At 34.3% G+C, this 15,239-nt stretch overlaps 2 protein-coding genes across 4 annotated transcripts in view; one reads left to right on the forward strand and one right to left on the reverse strand.

Annotated features, from left to right (window-relative positions):
• Nucleotides 1-1,460: 1,460 nt before the first annotated feature.
• LOC135157846 (stabilizer of axonemal microtubules 4-like) lies at nucleotides 1,461-13,476 on the reverse strand. 2 transcript variants are annotated; one of them, XR_010296776.1, is made up of 10 exons: nucleotides 13,324-13,476; nucleotides 12,084-12,364; nucleotides 10,641-10,794; nucleotides 9,702-9,894; nucleotides 8,270-8,382; nucleotides 7,096-7,167; nucleotides 6,256-6,635; nucleotides 4,761-4,925; nucleotides 4,051-4,222; nucleotides 1,461-3,714 (listed from the first exon to the last, which is right to left on the reverse strand). XR_010296776.1 is itself a non-coding variant. In XM_064114894.1 (9 exons), the coding sequence occupies exons 2-9, from the start codon at nucleotides 12,311-12,313 to the stop codon at nucleotides 4,120-4,122; spliced, it is 1,410 nt and encodes a 469-aa protein (XP_063970964.1). In that variant the 5' UTR covers nucleotides 12,314-12,364; nucleotides 13,324-13,476; the 3' UTR covers nucleotides 1,461-4,119. The 2 variants fall into 2 exon arrangements, 1 of the variants encoding a protein (XP_063970964.1); XM_064114894.1 differs by having other exon boundaries at nucleotides 1,461-4,222.
• A 123-nt stretch (nucleotides 13,477-13,599) lies between these two features.
• Nucleotides 13,600-15,239, forward strand: part of LOC129282899 (circularly permutated Ras protein 1-like) — a 36,085-nt gene continuing 34,445 nt past the window's right edge. Inside the window, exon 1 of one of the 2 annotated variants that reach the window (XM_064114816.1) lies at nucleotides 13,600-13,858. The gene's annotated coding sequence lies outside the window, so the exon portion shown is untranslated. The remainder of the gene's footprint in view (nucleotides 13,859-15,239) is intronic. The other variant, XM_064114815.1, reaches the window with a different exon arrangement.

Below are 15,239 nucleotides of genomic sequence, written 5' to 3' on the forward strand. Positions count from 1 at the left end.
TTTTTAGCGGCTCTAAATATCCATTATTATTATAATATTATTAACATGCTCATGCACACATCTTTCCATGTCCATCCTTGTGGAAGCGCCGTGGTGTAGCGCTTCTGACTCTCGCCAAGGCGTCAATCCACACTTTGCCACTCTCACCCAGGTGCTAATTGGGTACCGGTTGGAAACAACCGTCATTGTGGTTGGTTTAGCAAGTGTGCGCCTAACAGGCTGCTTGAAATGCTATGAATCCAGTGACTGGGTAATAATGATTGTGAAGCGCTTTGAGCAGTCGTAGATTGATAAAGCGCTATACAGTGCGTATCAAAAAAAAGTTTACACTTTGAAAAAATCCTGTAAAATTACACATTTGTAATATCCTGAAGATTTTTCCACATTCTAACATTGGTACAGATCCATTTAAACAAATGACGATATAACTGTCGAAATATATTTCCGCTTGAGTGAGCACCACTTACTTTTGAAAAGTTAGTGAAAAATGATTTGCGCAGGACTTTGAAATAGTTATGCAAATAAAAGTAGACCTTAATCATGAAGAACATGTGGAATTTAGCTAGTAAAATTGATTTGAAGATATCTTTTACATTTTAAAACTTGTTTCCTTGCCCAAAAGACTTCGAAGAGTGCATTGCGCCCCACCCCACTCCCCCACACAACGAGGCCATCGAGACGTTATTTGCTTTACACTGAGCTGTGATTTACATGAAAAGGCTTATGCTTGATTTTCATTTAGTTAATCAGTGTCAAGTTTGGGAAAAGTATGGAGAAACAAGTATTAAATGAAAAATGAAATGTAAACCCACTTTAAATGATAAAAACATAGTGAAACAATGCTGGAGATGTCTGAAATAAACTTTTGTTCAGATTCAGTTATGTCCTCAGATCCAGCTGGCACAAAAAGGGTAAAGATTGTGCTTACTAAATGTAAAAAATCTCAATTTGGGTGGCAAAATTGTTACAAAATGCTTGAATGTATCCATGTTATTTCAATTGACTAAAAGTGCAAGGGAAACGTATGAGAAATGTTTCGCAGGGTAAGTTTGATTTCGCCCTTTCCCCTTGACACAGTGTTAAAACAAGCATTTTTGCGCAAACAGATTTCTACAAGCTTTACAAAAAAGGACAGTGCTCACTCAAGTGTAACATTTAGTCAAAACTTGTACTTTCATTGGATAGATGAGACCCAAACCCAAGATTATAAGTGAAAAAAATACCCACATGTTGTATATTTTTAAATTCCCAGGGCTTTTTCAAAGTGTAAACTTTTTTTTGATACGCACTGTATAAATGACTATTATTATTCTTACTGCCAACCCTCTCCAATAAATTACACAAGCATACACACTCACCCACAATCCATTTCATCTACTTCACGTATCCACACATACTCGCTGAAAATGCCTCAAGTAGATACTCGAGTTTTAAAAATTTGCAAAGACAATCAGAAAGGCTTTTACATTTCATCCAAACAATTTTATTATTCATGATTTCTGCATTACAAAAAAGTACAGCAAGCTGGCACACTTTAAATAATCACATTGCCATCAATGACAATATTTCATGGCATATAATATGAACATGATAGAAAAATAGATGATGAAGACGTATTAAAGTATTTCATTCGTGCAAATACGAGATATAATATTAGCTTTCCACCCCCTTTGCACAAAACATTAGATTTAATCATAACTCCAAAAATCACACATAAGTTCTCACTGCATGATATGGATTAGCTGAAAGTCAAGTTACAATCGATTTTTAGATTCGTAATCACCAACCATTTTGTGTAAAGGGACACTAGACTACTTATTCATGATAAGTAAATGCATGCATAATCATTTCCAAAATTCAAGTAGCATTCTACTACAGCATTGAAAGAGAATGATTGCTGAATACATTATTGCTCAAAATAAAGACTATTTACAAAGTAAATTTAGAAACATCTAAATAACAATAGATACATTGAGCTGAACATAATATGAGTCTTATTGCCTGCAATAAGTAGGATTTGTAGTTTTCAAGTTGTAAAAGTGCCATTTTCCATTCCAATAAAAAAAAAGATTTGTGTCCATACATTAAAATATCTACAAGGAAAAATGTCATTGATTTCTTATCATATTCATGACATTATTGCTATTGATAGTTGTACTATTAATAATAATAATAGACAGTTCTTGTATAGCGCCTATCACATTATGAATAATGTCTCTATGCGCTTCCAAAGAGCTTGGATATTATTACCCCGGCTGTAGCTCAAGCAGCCTTCCTGCACTCGGTGCATTTTAAGGAATAAATTCCTGCCAGGTGCCCATTCACCTCACCTGGGTAGAGTGCAGCAAAACATGGATAAATTTATTGCTGAAGGAAACTATGCCATGCCTGGGATTTGAACCCATGACCCTCTGTTTCAAAGTCCAGAGACAAATCCACTGGGCCACAACGCTCCATATTACAGAATTCAGTATAAAAAAAAAATTAGATATCTACATTTTGAAATTGCATAGCGTTCTATAATGAAAACTATTAATGATTTGAGAATTACCAGAATATTTTAAAAGCACATCAGCACATAATCAGTTTTCCGACTCCACTGTTCCTCAACCGGCACACATTGAAATTGAAAATCAATTCCCAATTATTTGGAGGTAAAAAGAAAACACCCACAATCTCAAATATCAAACCCCAACATCAAAATTTAAAAGCTTAATGCCAAATGAAAATAATCATCAAACATTTTGGCACCATTACAACTATCACTTCTTTCACAGAATAATTCAGTTATATGCAAAATTCAACTGAACAGCTTACATGTAGAGCTAGCTTGCAGCAAAAAATAAACATAACATAAACTTCATATATTGTAAACAAAAAAAATGCCCTCTGAATGAAAAGCTATAGGTATCAGAAATTAACAAAATACATTTGATAATTTACAAATGGATAAAATATGATTTAACTTCCATTCAGATATTTAAATACCATTAAAATTATATGCAAACACCATTCATATGGTATCTAAATGCATGCACGATCATTCAAATACCTGTCCAAATGAAAATAACTATTAAATGCAAAAAATATCTTTTCTGGCAAGGAATGTGTATCTCAACTTTATTTTCATATTCGATCAATTAAAACTCCAAAAATTAGTATTTCAAAAAGAAAATTGCATGTTTGCAATTTCCATGAATTTGATCTCAATTTTATCTCATGATTTACTCATATCATCATCCTGATTTGATCTGTATGCATTTCTTCTCTAAAATGTTTAAACTAATTAATAAATTGAGATTTTCCATTTGAAATTTTCAATCGCATTTTATAATTACCCAGAAAAGACATAAAAAACATCTTTTGACCAAATGATAAAACACAAAATGAACATACAAGGCAATTTCTTCAAAGTATTTATGCATTCTTAAATACATTTAATAGTATACTTTATGTTGCACTTCGTGTTTTAATTTACCATTAATGTTTTGTTATTATATAGATACCTTAAGAAAAGTCAGATTCTGTGTTGGTTGTGTTTTCCAACAGGAGTCGTGCTCAGCTTATTTTTTCTTTCTAATCCTTCCATTATAGCATACACAGAGAACAGTGGGAGAATTAATAAGGAAAAGAGGCTGAGTGGGACTCCTGCAGAAATACATTATCAAAGCAGTTCTGACTTCAAGGCCCACAATTTCAAAAGAGGTTTCAATTGTACCAAGGTACAAAACCTTGGTTTATGCAGATTTCACTTATTATCGAGCTTCTCTTTAGCACCCTTTGCAAAAAGTGCTCATATTATTGATTTTTTCTTAGGGGACCTGATTAAATAATTGTAATCAAGTACAAGAAATCTGTATAGTTCATGGTTTTGTGCCATGGTACGATTGAAACCTCTTTTGAGAATACAGGCCTATAGGTATGTGTTAAAAAGCTATCTGAAATAGGGTATATAATAACAGCTTTTTTATTCACATTTTTAAAATCTTAATGTATTCAGAGAAGACATCTTCTTTGAATATATCTATTAAAGGGGGGGGGATCAAATATGTAAATCTTTAAAAGGTGGGGGGGTAAAATATCTATATCATGGGACATGTCAACTGACGATGGCAGAAGTTAACAGGAAGCCGCAAGGACTTGTGGGATTGGGTTGATGGTCACGTGTTTCTTGGCATCGTGGGTGTGGTCATCGAAGAAAACATCTCGGGCCTTGATACTCCTGTGAAGTGAATAGAAGAGAATGTATGTATTATGATGAAAGAAAGTGAACTTTATTAACAACATCATGGCAGTAGCTTATAAATATTTTGGCATATTTTTTTCTGTTGACCAAAAGGGAAGAAAGGGTGCAATATTATGTAACTTATCTTAAGAAAATATACATTATAGGAGCTAGGGTGTTAAAGAGGCGTACCAGTCAGATAAAAAATGAAAGGCCAAACCATAAAGTTTTCAAGTTATACCCTAAAGTTTGAACATGAACCCCAAAATGTAGTCAAGTTTTAACCAAAGGTGTCACATGCAATAACACCACTCAGTTTAGAACTACACTCGCTGAGATTTTAACAGCAAACCTATGCTTCTTGAAAGGGGAGGAATACAAATTATTGTTGCCCCCCCCATCTTAAATAGAAACATCACAAATGAATGTTTTGCATATTAACACCAAGGAGTTGACACTGGTTTATTGCTAGTGTAATCCTCTATGTACACCTGTGGTGTATTTACAACACCAATGTTTTTGCAGTGTATCTTACCTTGCAACATAAGGATGTAGGTCTCTCAGCTGTTGGGTGGTGTCCAGGGCGGGGCCGTAGGAGTGGACTGAGGTACTCTTGGTGAACCCGTCTGGAAGCTGTTTCATCACGCCACCGAAGGTCCTACCGGCTCGGGCCTTGCCCTTGGGGTTCATGTCATAGAACCTAGAAAATAAGTTAATGGAAAAGAATAGCTTTATCAAACAGAATATACAGGATAATTGTTATTTTGAAATTGTTTTGATTTATCAAGGGAGATTCCATGTGTATGCATAGCACTGTTTCATCAACATTGGTTACCTGACATGTTTCCTTGATTTTAATTGGCTATTGAGAAGCACAGTTACTATGGTAACTGTTGTATAAAACAAGACTTGTCAGACAAAACGTCCAAGTCCTTTTCAATGAAATGGTCCCCTGAATTTGCAAAAATATTAAGAAACATCGTTGAAAAGGTCATTGTTGGTGTGATGACGTTGTTTGTTTGTATGTTTGACACTGATTTATTTTTCTTTAAAGGGAATTTTTTAAATATTAAATGTCACGCAAATGACCACATAACCATTGGCTCCATACCTGAGCTTTTAAAATTATTTTCACATATTTTGATTTTACTTTCAAAAGGAGCTTAATCCAAAATAGCTTGAGATAAACAAATAAATGCTTTTGGATACAAGATTATATATAGTCTTTTGTTGAAAGTTGGTATCAGACAGTGTATTTCTTTCCATCGCTCCCAAAACAGGTTCTTGATTTTGCTTCATGATAGTTAGCCACATGTATCTCAACTACAATCTGAGATGAATAACATAATTTTCATTGCAAAAGTGGATCAAGATATTATGGAAGAAATAATCTTGATTGAATAAAGATTCACAATGCACTTTTATCAATATGGAGGCAGTCTATATATATTTGCACTGAGCCAGTAGAGGCCCAAACCAATCAAGTAGAAAATCTGACAATAGAGCTTTAGGAAAGGCAGGTGATTTGCATGAATAGATGTATTGATCTGTAGCAGTTGAATATGCCTCAGTGAATTATTTAGTGCCAGACCAGAAGTGAGTTACTGAGAAAAAAATATGTCAAAATGAATTGAACCTTATTTTTTTAAAGGGCACTTGAGATACTACTTGTCTGTGAGTAAGTGAGAATAATTCTGTTGCAATCACTGGATATTATTATAAAGATTCTTAAAAAAAAACTTGTATGCAATTCCTATTAATGTTGCTAGCAAATTAAGATGATTATTGTTCCATGAATAAATATCTTTTTCAAACAAATGAAAATGATGAAATAATTCTTTTCTCAGATAATTTGAATGTTAATTTCAATTTATCTCCACAAATTAAAGCTTGTACATTTCTGCTAAGGTTTCAGTTATTTGGTTTAAGGATAGTTTCCATGTTTGGGTACATATACTGTACGCTTGGGATTTTCATGGTAAAATTATCCTCGACACAAATGTCACAGGAATCTACTTCAGTCAACTTACTTGGTATCATAGTGGGTTATCCATCTGTATGGCTCAATGGGGAACTGCACTTGTGGCTTGTCGTTGTTATCGCTGTATCCTGACATCTCCTTGTTGCCGACAAAGAACCTGCCCTGCTTCTCGTTGGCGCTCGGCGACGGTCTCTGCTGGCCCTCGAACGACTTCTTGAAGATGCTGGAGTGGTTGTCTGGGTTCGTCATGTTCAGGTACTCGGCTGGATCCTCCTTTTTGATGCGGTCCTCGACCCGGCTCGGAACCTGGTCCCATTTCGTGTAGGCGTCCGTCATGACGCGATTGACGTACAGGGGTTTAGCCTTCTCGTGGGTGAAGCCGGTCTCGTGATCTGAACGGTTCGTGATGATGGGTAGTCTTTCATCTCCCTGTTAATTGAATGGATCGAAGTAAAAATCCTATCATTAATGAAAACATAGATCTAGCTTATTGGGAAAAATGTGTTTATTTTACTTCTTAAACAGAGTAGAATAAAATATATAATTTATTGTCTTTTGATCTCCCAAAAAAGAGAAAGAACAAAAATACTATCCAATTGCCATAAGGAGGATAACTATCAAGTAAAACATGACTGTCAAGTACATTATCGTACTGATGACTTATATATATTACATTGCTGACGTATATAACACATTGCCGCATTGGTCGGATCATGCACAAGGGACGCGCACTACCGCATATCAATAAGATTGCACGTTACATATCAAGTGTGTGGGCTCAACTCTTTGCGAAAGCACCAGGAGTAAGAATTGTGTAACTTTTCGTAAATGTAAATTTCTTCATAAATAATGTTTATCATAGAAATGAGTGAAGGCAATTTGTAATTACCGCTGGTCGTTGTGATGGTAGGAAGCTTGTCTTCATGACGCTAGTTCCCGTTGGTCTGCCAGTCCAGGTTCCCTGTATAAATAGACAGTCATAATGCTAAATAATCATGTTCATAAACATACTACATCCTTATTGTATCCTAAGACCAGTGAACTGATATTTTTGTGCATATATGCCAACAAAAACTTTCATTGCAAATTAAACATATCATTAGATCTATCTCATCGAGCTGTTATGATAAAATTCTACCACAAAAAGTAATTTTATTAAAGTACAATATCTAGAACGACACTCAGAGAATTGATTTTATTTGTCATGTTGTTACATACTGTGAATATTTGCAAACTTATCTAATACTGCTTTGAGATTGAATATAAGAGGAAATTCACTTGATTTTGGCTCGCTAAAAAGATTTACAATATACCACATGACTTAAGCATTCTTTTTCATCTTCCTTGAATCTTTGTTGAATTGTATAAATATAAGTTCTACATGTGCACTGACATAAATTACAATATAACTTTATCTTATGACATGTGCATTGTTGACTTATGAATTTTTGTTATATGCATACTAACTTATACAATTATTTCTTACATTAAATTTACTTATTCATTTTCGACTTAGGCTTTTTTACATATGCATTTTGACTTATGCAATTAATTCTTATATGCATTTTAGATTTGCACTATAATGAACCTACAGGCATGCTTTTGAAGGGTGAGCCAAGATGAAATAGGTTCTACATTGTAGGTATAAGTGAAATTCTGGCCTATGCAAGTTGACTTCAGAATTTTGACATATGGATTTTGACTTATGCAATTATTTCTCATATGAATTTTACTTATGCATCTTTGATTTTATGTTTTGTTTTACATATACAGTTTGCCTTATGCAATTTGACTCATACTCTTTTCCTTATGCATATTTTACTTATGCATTAAGTACTTATATCAATTTTACTATATGCAGAGTACTTATAGCTCACAGCCATGTCATTTTTGAAGGGTGAGCCAGGATTAAGTGAGATAATGTTCTACATCAGAGGTAAGAGTGAAATTCTGACTTATGCAACTTGCTTAGGCATTTCAACCTTATGTATTTTGGCATATATATTTTGACTTATGCAATTATTTCCTATATAAATTTCACATACGCATTGTACTGAACTTACAGGTATGTCATTTTTGAATGGTGAGCCAGGATGGAATGAGACTGGTTCTACATTGTAAGCATGAGTGTAGCCAGACCCTTCCTTCGGACCAACGGTCAGAGTAGAACAATCCTCTGAAAAAAGAGACAAAATATTAAAAATAATTGGTAAAAATTCAAACTTGTGCAAGTTGACTTATGCATTTAAGATTAGGTGCTGGGCTAAAGCCAGGGTAATTATATCTAAATCCCTTTGGATGTGCATCTAGATGATAAAGTAGTATATGGTGTATGCTTTACAAGAATGGAATATTATCACACATGGTTACCGTATGCTAGATTTATCTGCATCTCGCTGTCAAATTATTTCAACCATTGATTCTTTATAAAAATATTGATTCTACATTTGAATATATGCCGGTCAATCTCTCAGTGATGTTTATATTATTCTTTTAGATTTTCATGTAAAATTGCAAAGTACATCAATTGATCAATACAAGTTTGTTTTTTTCTGCCACACCACAACATGTCCTTGTTGTTTGGCTTTTAACTGTGCTCTCCTTTCGAAAAAGAATACATGTGGCAATCAAAATTTTCTTATCATCTCACTTTAATGTTTTTATTTTATTATTTCCAGGAAATAAGGCCTTACATTTTATTTTTATTCTTTATTTTATTAATTTCTTCTCCACTCGTGGGCTGGATGGCCCTCTTTAGCCACAGGCTGTTCTTCCGAGGTGTCCAGTTTTAGGACAGTTTCTTTCATATGATATACTTAAAGGTCAAGTCCACCCCAGCAAAATGTTGATTTGAATAAATAGAGAAAAATCAAACTAGCGTAACACTGAAAATTTCATCAAAATCGGATGTAAAATAAAAAAGTTATGGCGTTTTAAAGTTTCGCTTATTTTTCACAAAACAGTGATATGCACAACTCAGTGACATGCAAATGAGTCAGTCGATGATGTTCATCACTCACTATTTCTTTTGTTTTTTATTGTTTGAATTATACAATATTTCATTTTTTTACAGATTTGACCATAGGGATCGACTTTACTGAATCATATAGAATTAAACAATGCTAATTCCACATGTTCAGGGAGGAATTAATCACTGTTTCACTTGACAATGAGGAGATAATTAGAATATTTCATATTTTATGTAAAATACAAAAGAAATAGTGAGAGGATGACGTCATCACTCTCCTCATTTGCATACCAACCAGGATGCGCATATAACTGTTTTGTGAAATTAAGCAAAACTTTAAAATGTCATAACTTTCTTATTTTACATCCGATTTTGATGAAGTTTTCAGTGCTGTGTTTGTTGGATTTTTCTCTTTTTATTCAAATCAATTTTTTGGGGGTGGACTTGTCCTTTAACAACTGGAACAGTGAACCATACTTTTGGGGAAATTACAAAAACTGAAGAAAGGTTTAGAAGAATTTTCTTACTTCTCTCTGAGGGTCTTCCTGTGAATCTGGTCCTACCCTCTGTACTCATGAAGTTTGGCCCGTGTCCTGCGTTCTCCAGGGAGACCGGATCCTTCGCTTGCAGCTTGTACAAGAGAGGGCGGTGTTTGGGTAAAACGCCATTTATCTTGAGGGCAAGTCCGTGGTCCCGTGTGTTGACAAATACTTTCTTAACCTGTCATTGCGATTCAATGTTGTACATGTATATCATCAATCAATATTTCATATGATTTTAGTCAAGGTAAAGAATGATGTATTATATGGGTTTTATTCAATAAAAATTCAATTAAATAAGGGTCTAATCCCAGCCAGAGAGAAACATATTATAACTGTTTTACATAGAAAGATATATCTGTTTCTCTGGAAAAAGATACTATAAAGTATAAAAATATCTTTCCCTGGAGAAACATGAATATGTATATCTTTCCCTAGGGAAATGTCTCCCTAGATAAACAGATGTACATGTATGTTTCCCTGGAAAATGTATACTCCCTGGAGAAACATATTTATATATGTTTCCCTGAAAAATATATACTCCCATGAGAAACATATATATGTTTCCCTGATAAAATATACACTCCCATGAGAAACATATATATGTTTCCCTGATAAAATATATACTCCCATGAGAAACATATATATGTTTCCCTGATAAAATATATACTCCCGTGAGAAACATATATATTTTCCCTGATAAAATATATACTCCCATGAGAAACATATGTTTCCCTGGAAAAAATATATACTTCCTTGAGAAACATATATGTTTCACTGGGAATTATATATTCCCTGAAAAAACATGTATCCCTTGAAAAATATATACTCTCTGGAGAAAACATGATTCCCCTTACTAAAAAACAACATAATAAAGTAGTATGTTTGGTAGTGTAATAATAGAGTGGTATCATTTCGTATACTTACTTGTCCAACTGTTGGGTATGTGATAGGATCCTGTTGGGTGAAACCGCTCTTGACTTGGTTTAGATTCTCAGGGAATCGATCTTTGCCGTCTGATCGTATCGACGGCTGAAAATGCTTTGTTGTGATGGAGTGATAGTTGTCACCAACGAGTCTCCTGATAAATTTGAAGAAAAGGGAACAGATTTGTAATTAAAACATAACATCAGTTCATAATGACCTATCAAATAACCAAAAAAATAAGTGCACAAATGAAGTTATAAAAAATTGGTTATACCTCGGTCATATTTGTTCTATGGCGGCCGTACGGCGAGTCGAAAACCAGCTAAATATAGGTGGTTTGAATAAAAATGAATAAAACGGGTGTTCTCGACTTGCTGTATGGTCGCCGTAGACCAAATGTGACCGAGGTATTAATTTTGATGATTTCAATTTTTTTCAAAATTCAATTGCACAATGAAGATATATTTTCAAAATATATTTATGCATAGAATATGAATAAAAATTGTTTAATACAATAATCCAGATGCATAACAGTAAGAGAACCTAAAAAAAGAAATGATCATTTTTGTACAGGGTTCATAAGCATTGCACAATATTCAAAATCAAGTGTTCACTGTGATATTCGTTTTACTGTGATTGAAATTAGATTCCATTTTCATGTTTGCCAAACCGAATCTAATCAAAATTTTGGAGTATATAATAAGCATTAATTTATATAGCGCAGCTTTTATATGGATATATTCAGCTGCGCTTGTTCAAATTTTGAGTATATCAAACCTCACGATCATGGCTTTACACATGTATGAATAATCAATTGTGAAATGGATCCACTTATACCTATAGAGCCCTACTGTATAAAACATACAAATAATGGTAACTCAGAAACGCACAACCAAACATGGTGTTACCATGGAAACATGAAGCTATCCATAGCATATACTATATTCACGGGTAACAATGCTGAATTTTACAAACTTATAGGAGTACCCAACCATTTTCAATGCTTATATTTTCAGCCATTCTCAAATCATCACACAACTTATTATTCTAATACTTAAAAGTCCAATGGAGAAACCGATAATGGATAGCCAAATAATGTAGTATAGGGCAGAGGTAAATTTCATGAAAAAAATTGTCAATTTCTTTGTAGAAATATTGGTTATATTCTCACTTTATCACCAATTGAAACCATTTCAGCAACAAAATATATTGTCATGGAAATGCATTAAAATTTTTTGTTAATTTCCTTTTTATGCACATGATCAATCTGCAATAATATTCACACTCATTTGGAAACAAAACAATACTAGCCTTTGAATAGAATTTCTAAATATCTATGGCTCCATTCTTCTATCAAAGCTGATTTTGATATAAATACTTAAATACATGTAGTAATTCCCTAGAATGATATTAACTTTAACCCCAACAAGCCTTCAAACTTACCCCATAGCAGGGTTATCGACCTCATCAAGACGTTGACTGTAGTAGACTCCCGGCCTGAAGTTTGACTGATATCCAGTCCCGACGTGCCTCGTTGTCCGAGGCACGAACGGCTCGTGCTTGGCCCCGTAGGAGGTGGCGTACGAAGTGGAATAGAACTTCATGATGTCAGCGTCCGGCCCCTGGGTGGCGGAGACGTGGGCAGTAGGCTGACCGACAGGCAACCTACCCATGGTGGCTAGATAGTGGATGGATGGATGACGAAGGAGAGGGGTGAAGTTGATCTGTGGATGTAAGAGAGAGAAAAAAATAGAATATTATATTGAGAATATTAATAAATTGCATCCTTATCTGCCTAACATGAATCACCACTGCTAGTATAATGTATGAATATTATCTTATGTCCTTTCGGATGAAATTAGATCTTCATGATGATCAATTTAATGATGATCATCAATCATTACTAGCCTATTATCATAAAATATAATCATCTTTATCATGAAATATCAAAATACTACTCATCAACATCATAATGCCATCATTATCAACATTATGTCATCATTATCATCATCATCACTTATCATCACCACCACCACCACCATCATCATCACCATCATCATCTTCATCATCATCTTCATTAATATTATCACCATGATCATCATAACATCTGACTGTAACATCATCATCACCATCATTAATACTTCCCATCCCTTTTCTTCTTTGTCTAGCTCTTCAGATTTTCTTTCTCTTAATTCCTGTTGTCGTGCACTCACTCTTGTTATTCTCATTTTCATTCTCTTTAATTTTGGGATTTTTTTTCAAGTCAAAAGCCTAGCTTACACCACGGTTATCAAGATACCACTGTTCAATATCAAATCAATAATGAATTTAACAACACTGACAATCCACTGCACAGCATCTTGAGCTAAGTTATAATAGTTTTAAAAAAACCTGAAACATCCTAAACTGCATGATGATAATATTATTAATGGGGGGCCTAGCTATTTAACCCACTATGAGCTTTGATATAGAAAAACACCCACTAAGGCTCACTACATTATCATATTCACAACACATGGGAAAATATATATGAGAATATGACCTAAGCTCCAAAGTCCAATGCAAAAACGCCTTTTGCAATCGGGCTAAAAAAATGAATAAAAATTAAAATTATGAATTTCATTAAATAATATCTTTTACACGAACGGCTAATGAAACCACACAAGTATTTTCACTACTTTACCTGGAAAATTGCTCAGTTGTTCCCTAAAAGTCCCTGGATTGGCAGAAAAGGCAAATATTAAGGAGAAACATCCAGCAAATTCCTTATGATCGAGTTCTTTCACTACACAAAACACCACAACACAAGCTCCGTCAATACGGAAGCGATCTGTGTGTTGTGTTGCTACGAGTAACCAACATGTGCTCTCGGGCAAATATGAATATTCATGAGTATACAATATTTGCCTAAGAATACGCTCCAACGTGGCGTCATGCGCTATTTTGGGAGTGTCGTGTCATGAATATGCATTAGCTTGAACTTCAGGAAGCGGACCGCACACACCCGGAGAATTCAACTCATTGACATTGGAAGTTCAAGCAGAACAAGGCCATATGATGATGACAAGTTATTTATTTAAGAGTGATTAATATCGCTGTGATGTTTTATAGGTTTCATTCGGAGACATCTCATGGGAATTAATTAGAAAGCAGAAACGAAACACGCTGCTCACGATTGTGACGGGGGAAATATATCGGTCCCACATCTTCATATTTGTGTAAGTAATTGAATGATTGCCTAACTGTGTTGGATCTTAATTCAATATTGTGTGACTCGGGAGCACTCACACAACTAGACAGGAATAACCGTCGTTTCTGGGGATTTATTCAACAATTTCTGACATTTTACTGTAATCCCCATTTACCGACGGTAGGGTGTACGTGTGGGCTCGCATGTGTTCTCATTCCCTCCCTTTTGTCAATTCACAGTCAGTCCAAAGTTTGATGTAATTTTACACATCGAATTTACAATCTAAGGATGTATAAACAACAAACTTTTAAACCTTGACATTTCAATGTTTAAATACTTTAAACGATATAGATGAAAAAGGCATGAAAAATATACTTTACCGATGTTTAATTGGGTTGAACACGATAAAAATGGTCAAAATGGCAGCCAAACTATAAAATATTTACAAACGAACGTCAACAATCACGAATGTGATATCGATATTGCTTTCGATATTACGAAACCGAAGATAAACGATACTAGTTATACTAGTACTAGTACTAGTTATAATCGCGATATATCGATTCGAGACATTAAGTTAATAACGATAATGACGTCATTCAAGATGGCAACTTGCAAGAAAAACCGTCAGGTCAGGTGAAAATGTCTTAGATGACAGATTTCTCAATCATCCAGAGGATTTTTTTCAATAACTCCGGCCCAAGGTATGCAATTACTTAAGTTATTTATATTTCCCTGATAATGGAAACCATGAAACTTTCAATTTTGCTTAAAAAACAGTTTTAAATCGCGATCTATAAAACGCTAGTTCACTATACGTTGGCTGTAGGTACGGGGCCCCATCCCCTTCAGTCTATGTATGGTGAGTGGAGCCAAGGCGCCAACGTAGTTCAGCGGAACAACCAAAATACAGAGACTGAAGCTTTTGGTCTATCACACAACATGCGAGGTTCGGGAGAAGCCTTGAACATATTAAGAAATCTACAATGTTTTTAATTACAAAACCCTATCAAGTTAATAGAATATAAAACTGATGCATGGTTTCTGATCGCAGTTTGTCCTGCTTGTTTACAAATTAATTTGATGTTTAAAATTTAAAAATAAAAATAAAATTGTTTATTTAATTCATAATTGCTATCGATCTTCTTCTTCCTCCGTTGGCTTCGCCTTCGGAGTTTATTGGATCAAGAATCAGTCTCTGACTAACGTTAGACCGTTTTAATTTATCGTTGTTCATTTATTGTTAATTGTTTGTGGGCCTATCTTGTGAATTAACTTAACTTGACGTTCTAACTTACAATTTTGTCCATCAAATTGAATACTTTAGCTTAAGCCTTGAAGGATGATGAAGTTTATCAAATTTAAACAGAAGCTTTAGTTTAGAGGAATCCTTTTCATAATTTTTAAAA

This window comes from Lytechinus pictus, unplaced genomic scaffold (assembly GCF_037042905.1).
Source record: "Lytechinus pictus isolate F3 Inbred unplaced genomic scaffold, Lp3.0 scaffold_20, whole genome shotgun sequence".
Taxonomy (NCBI): domain Eukaryota; kingdom Metazoa; phylum Echinodermata; class Echinoidea; order Temnopleuroida; family Toxopneustidae; genus Lytechinus; species Lytechinus pictus.

Bases quoted from the DNA above. Each gene is read 5' to 3' on its own strand.
- LOC135157846 (XM_064114894.1), bottom strand. From the start codon at position 12,313: ATGGGTAGGTTGCCTGTCGGTCAGCCTACTGCCCACGTCTCCGCCACC. The intron at 9,895-10,640 runs GTAAGTATACGA...TCGCAATGACAG, and splicing joins CATACCCAACAGTTGGACAA to GTTAAGAAAGTATTTGTCAA. The intron at 4,926-6,255 runs GTAAGTTGACTG...CTTATTTTCTAG, and splicing joins ATAACCCACTATGATACCAA to GTTCTATGACATGAACCCCA.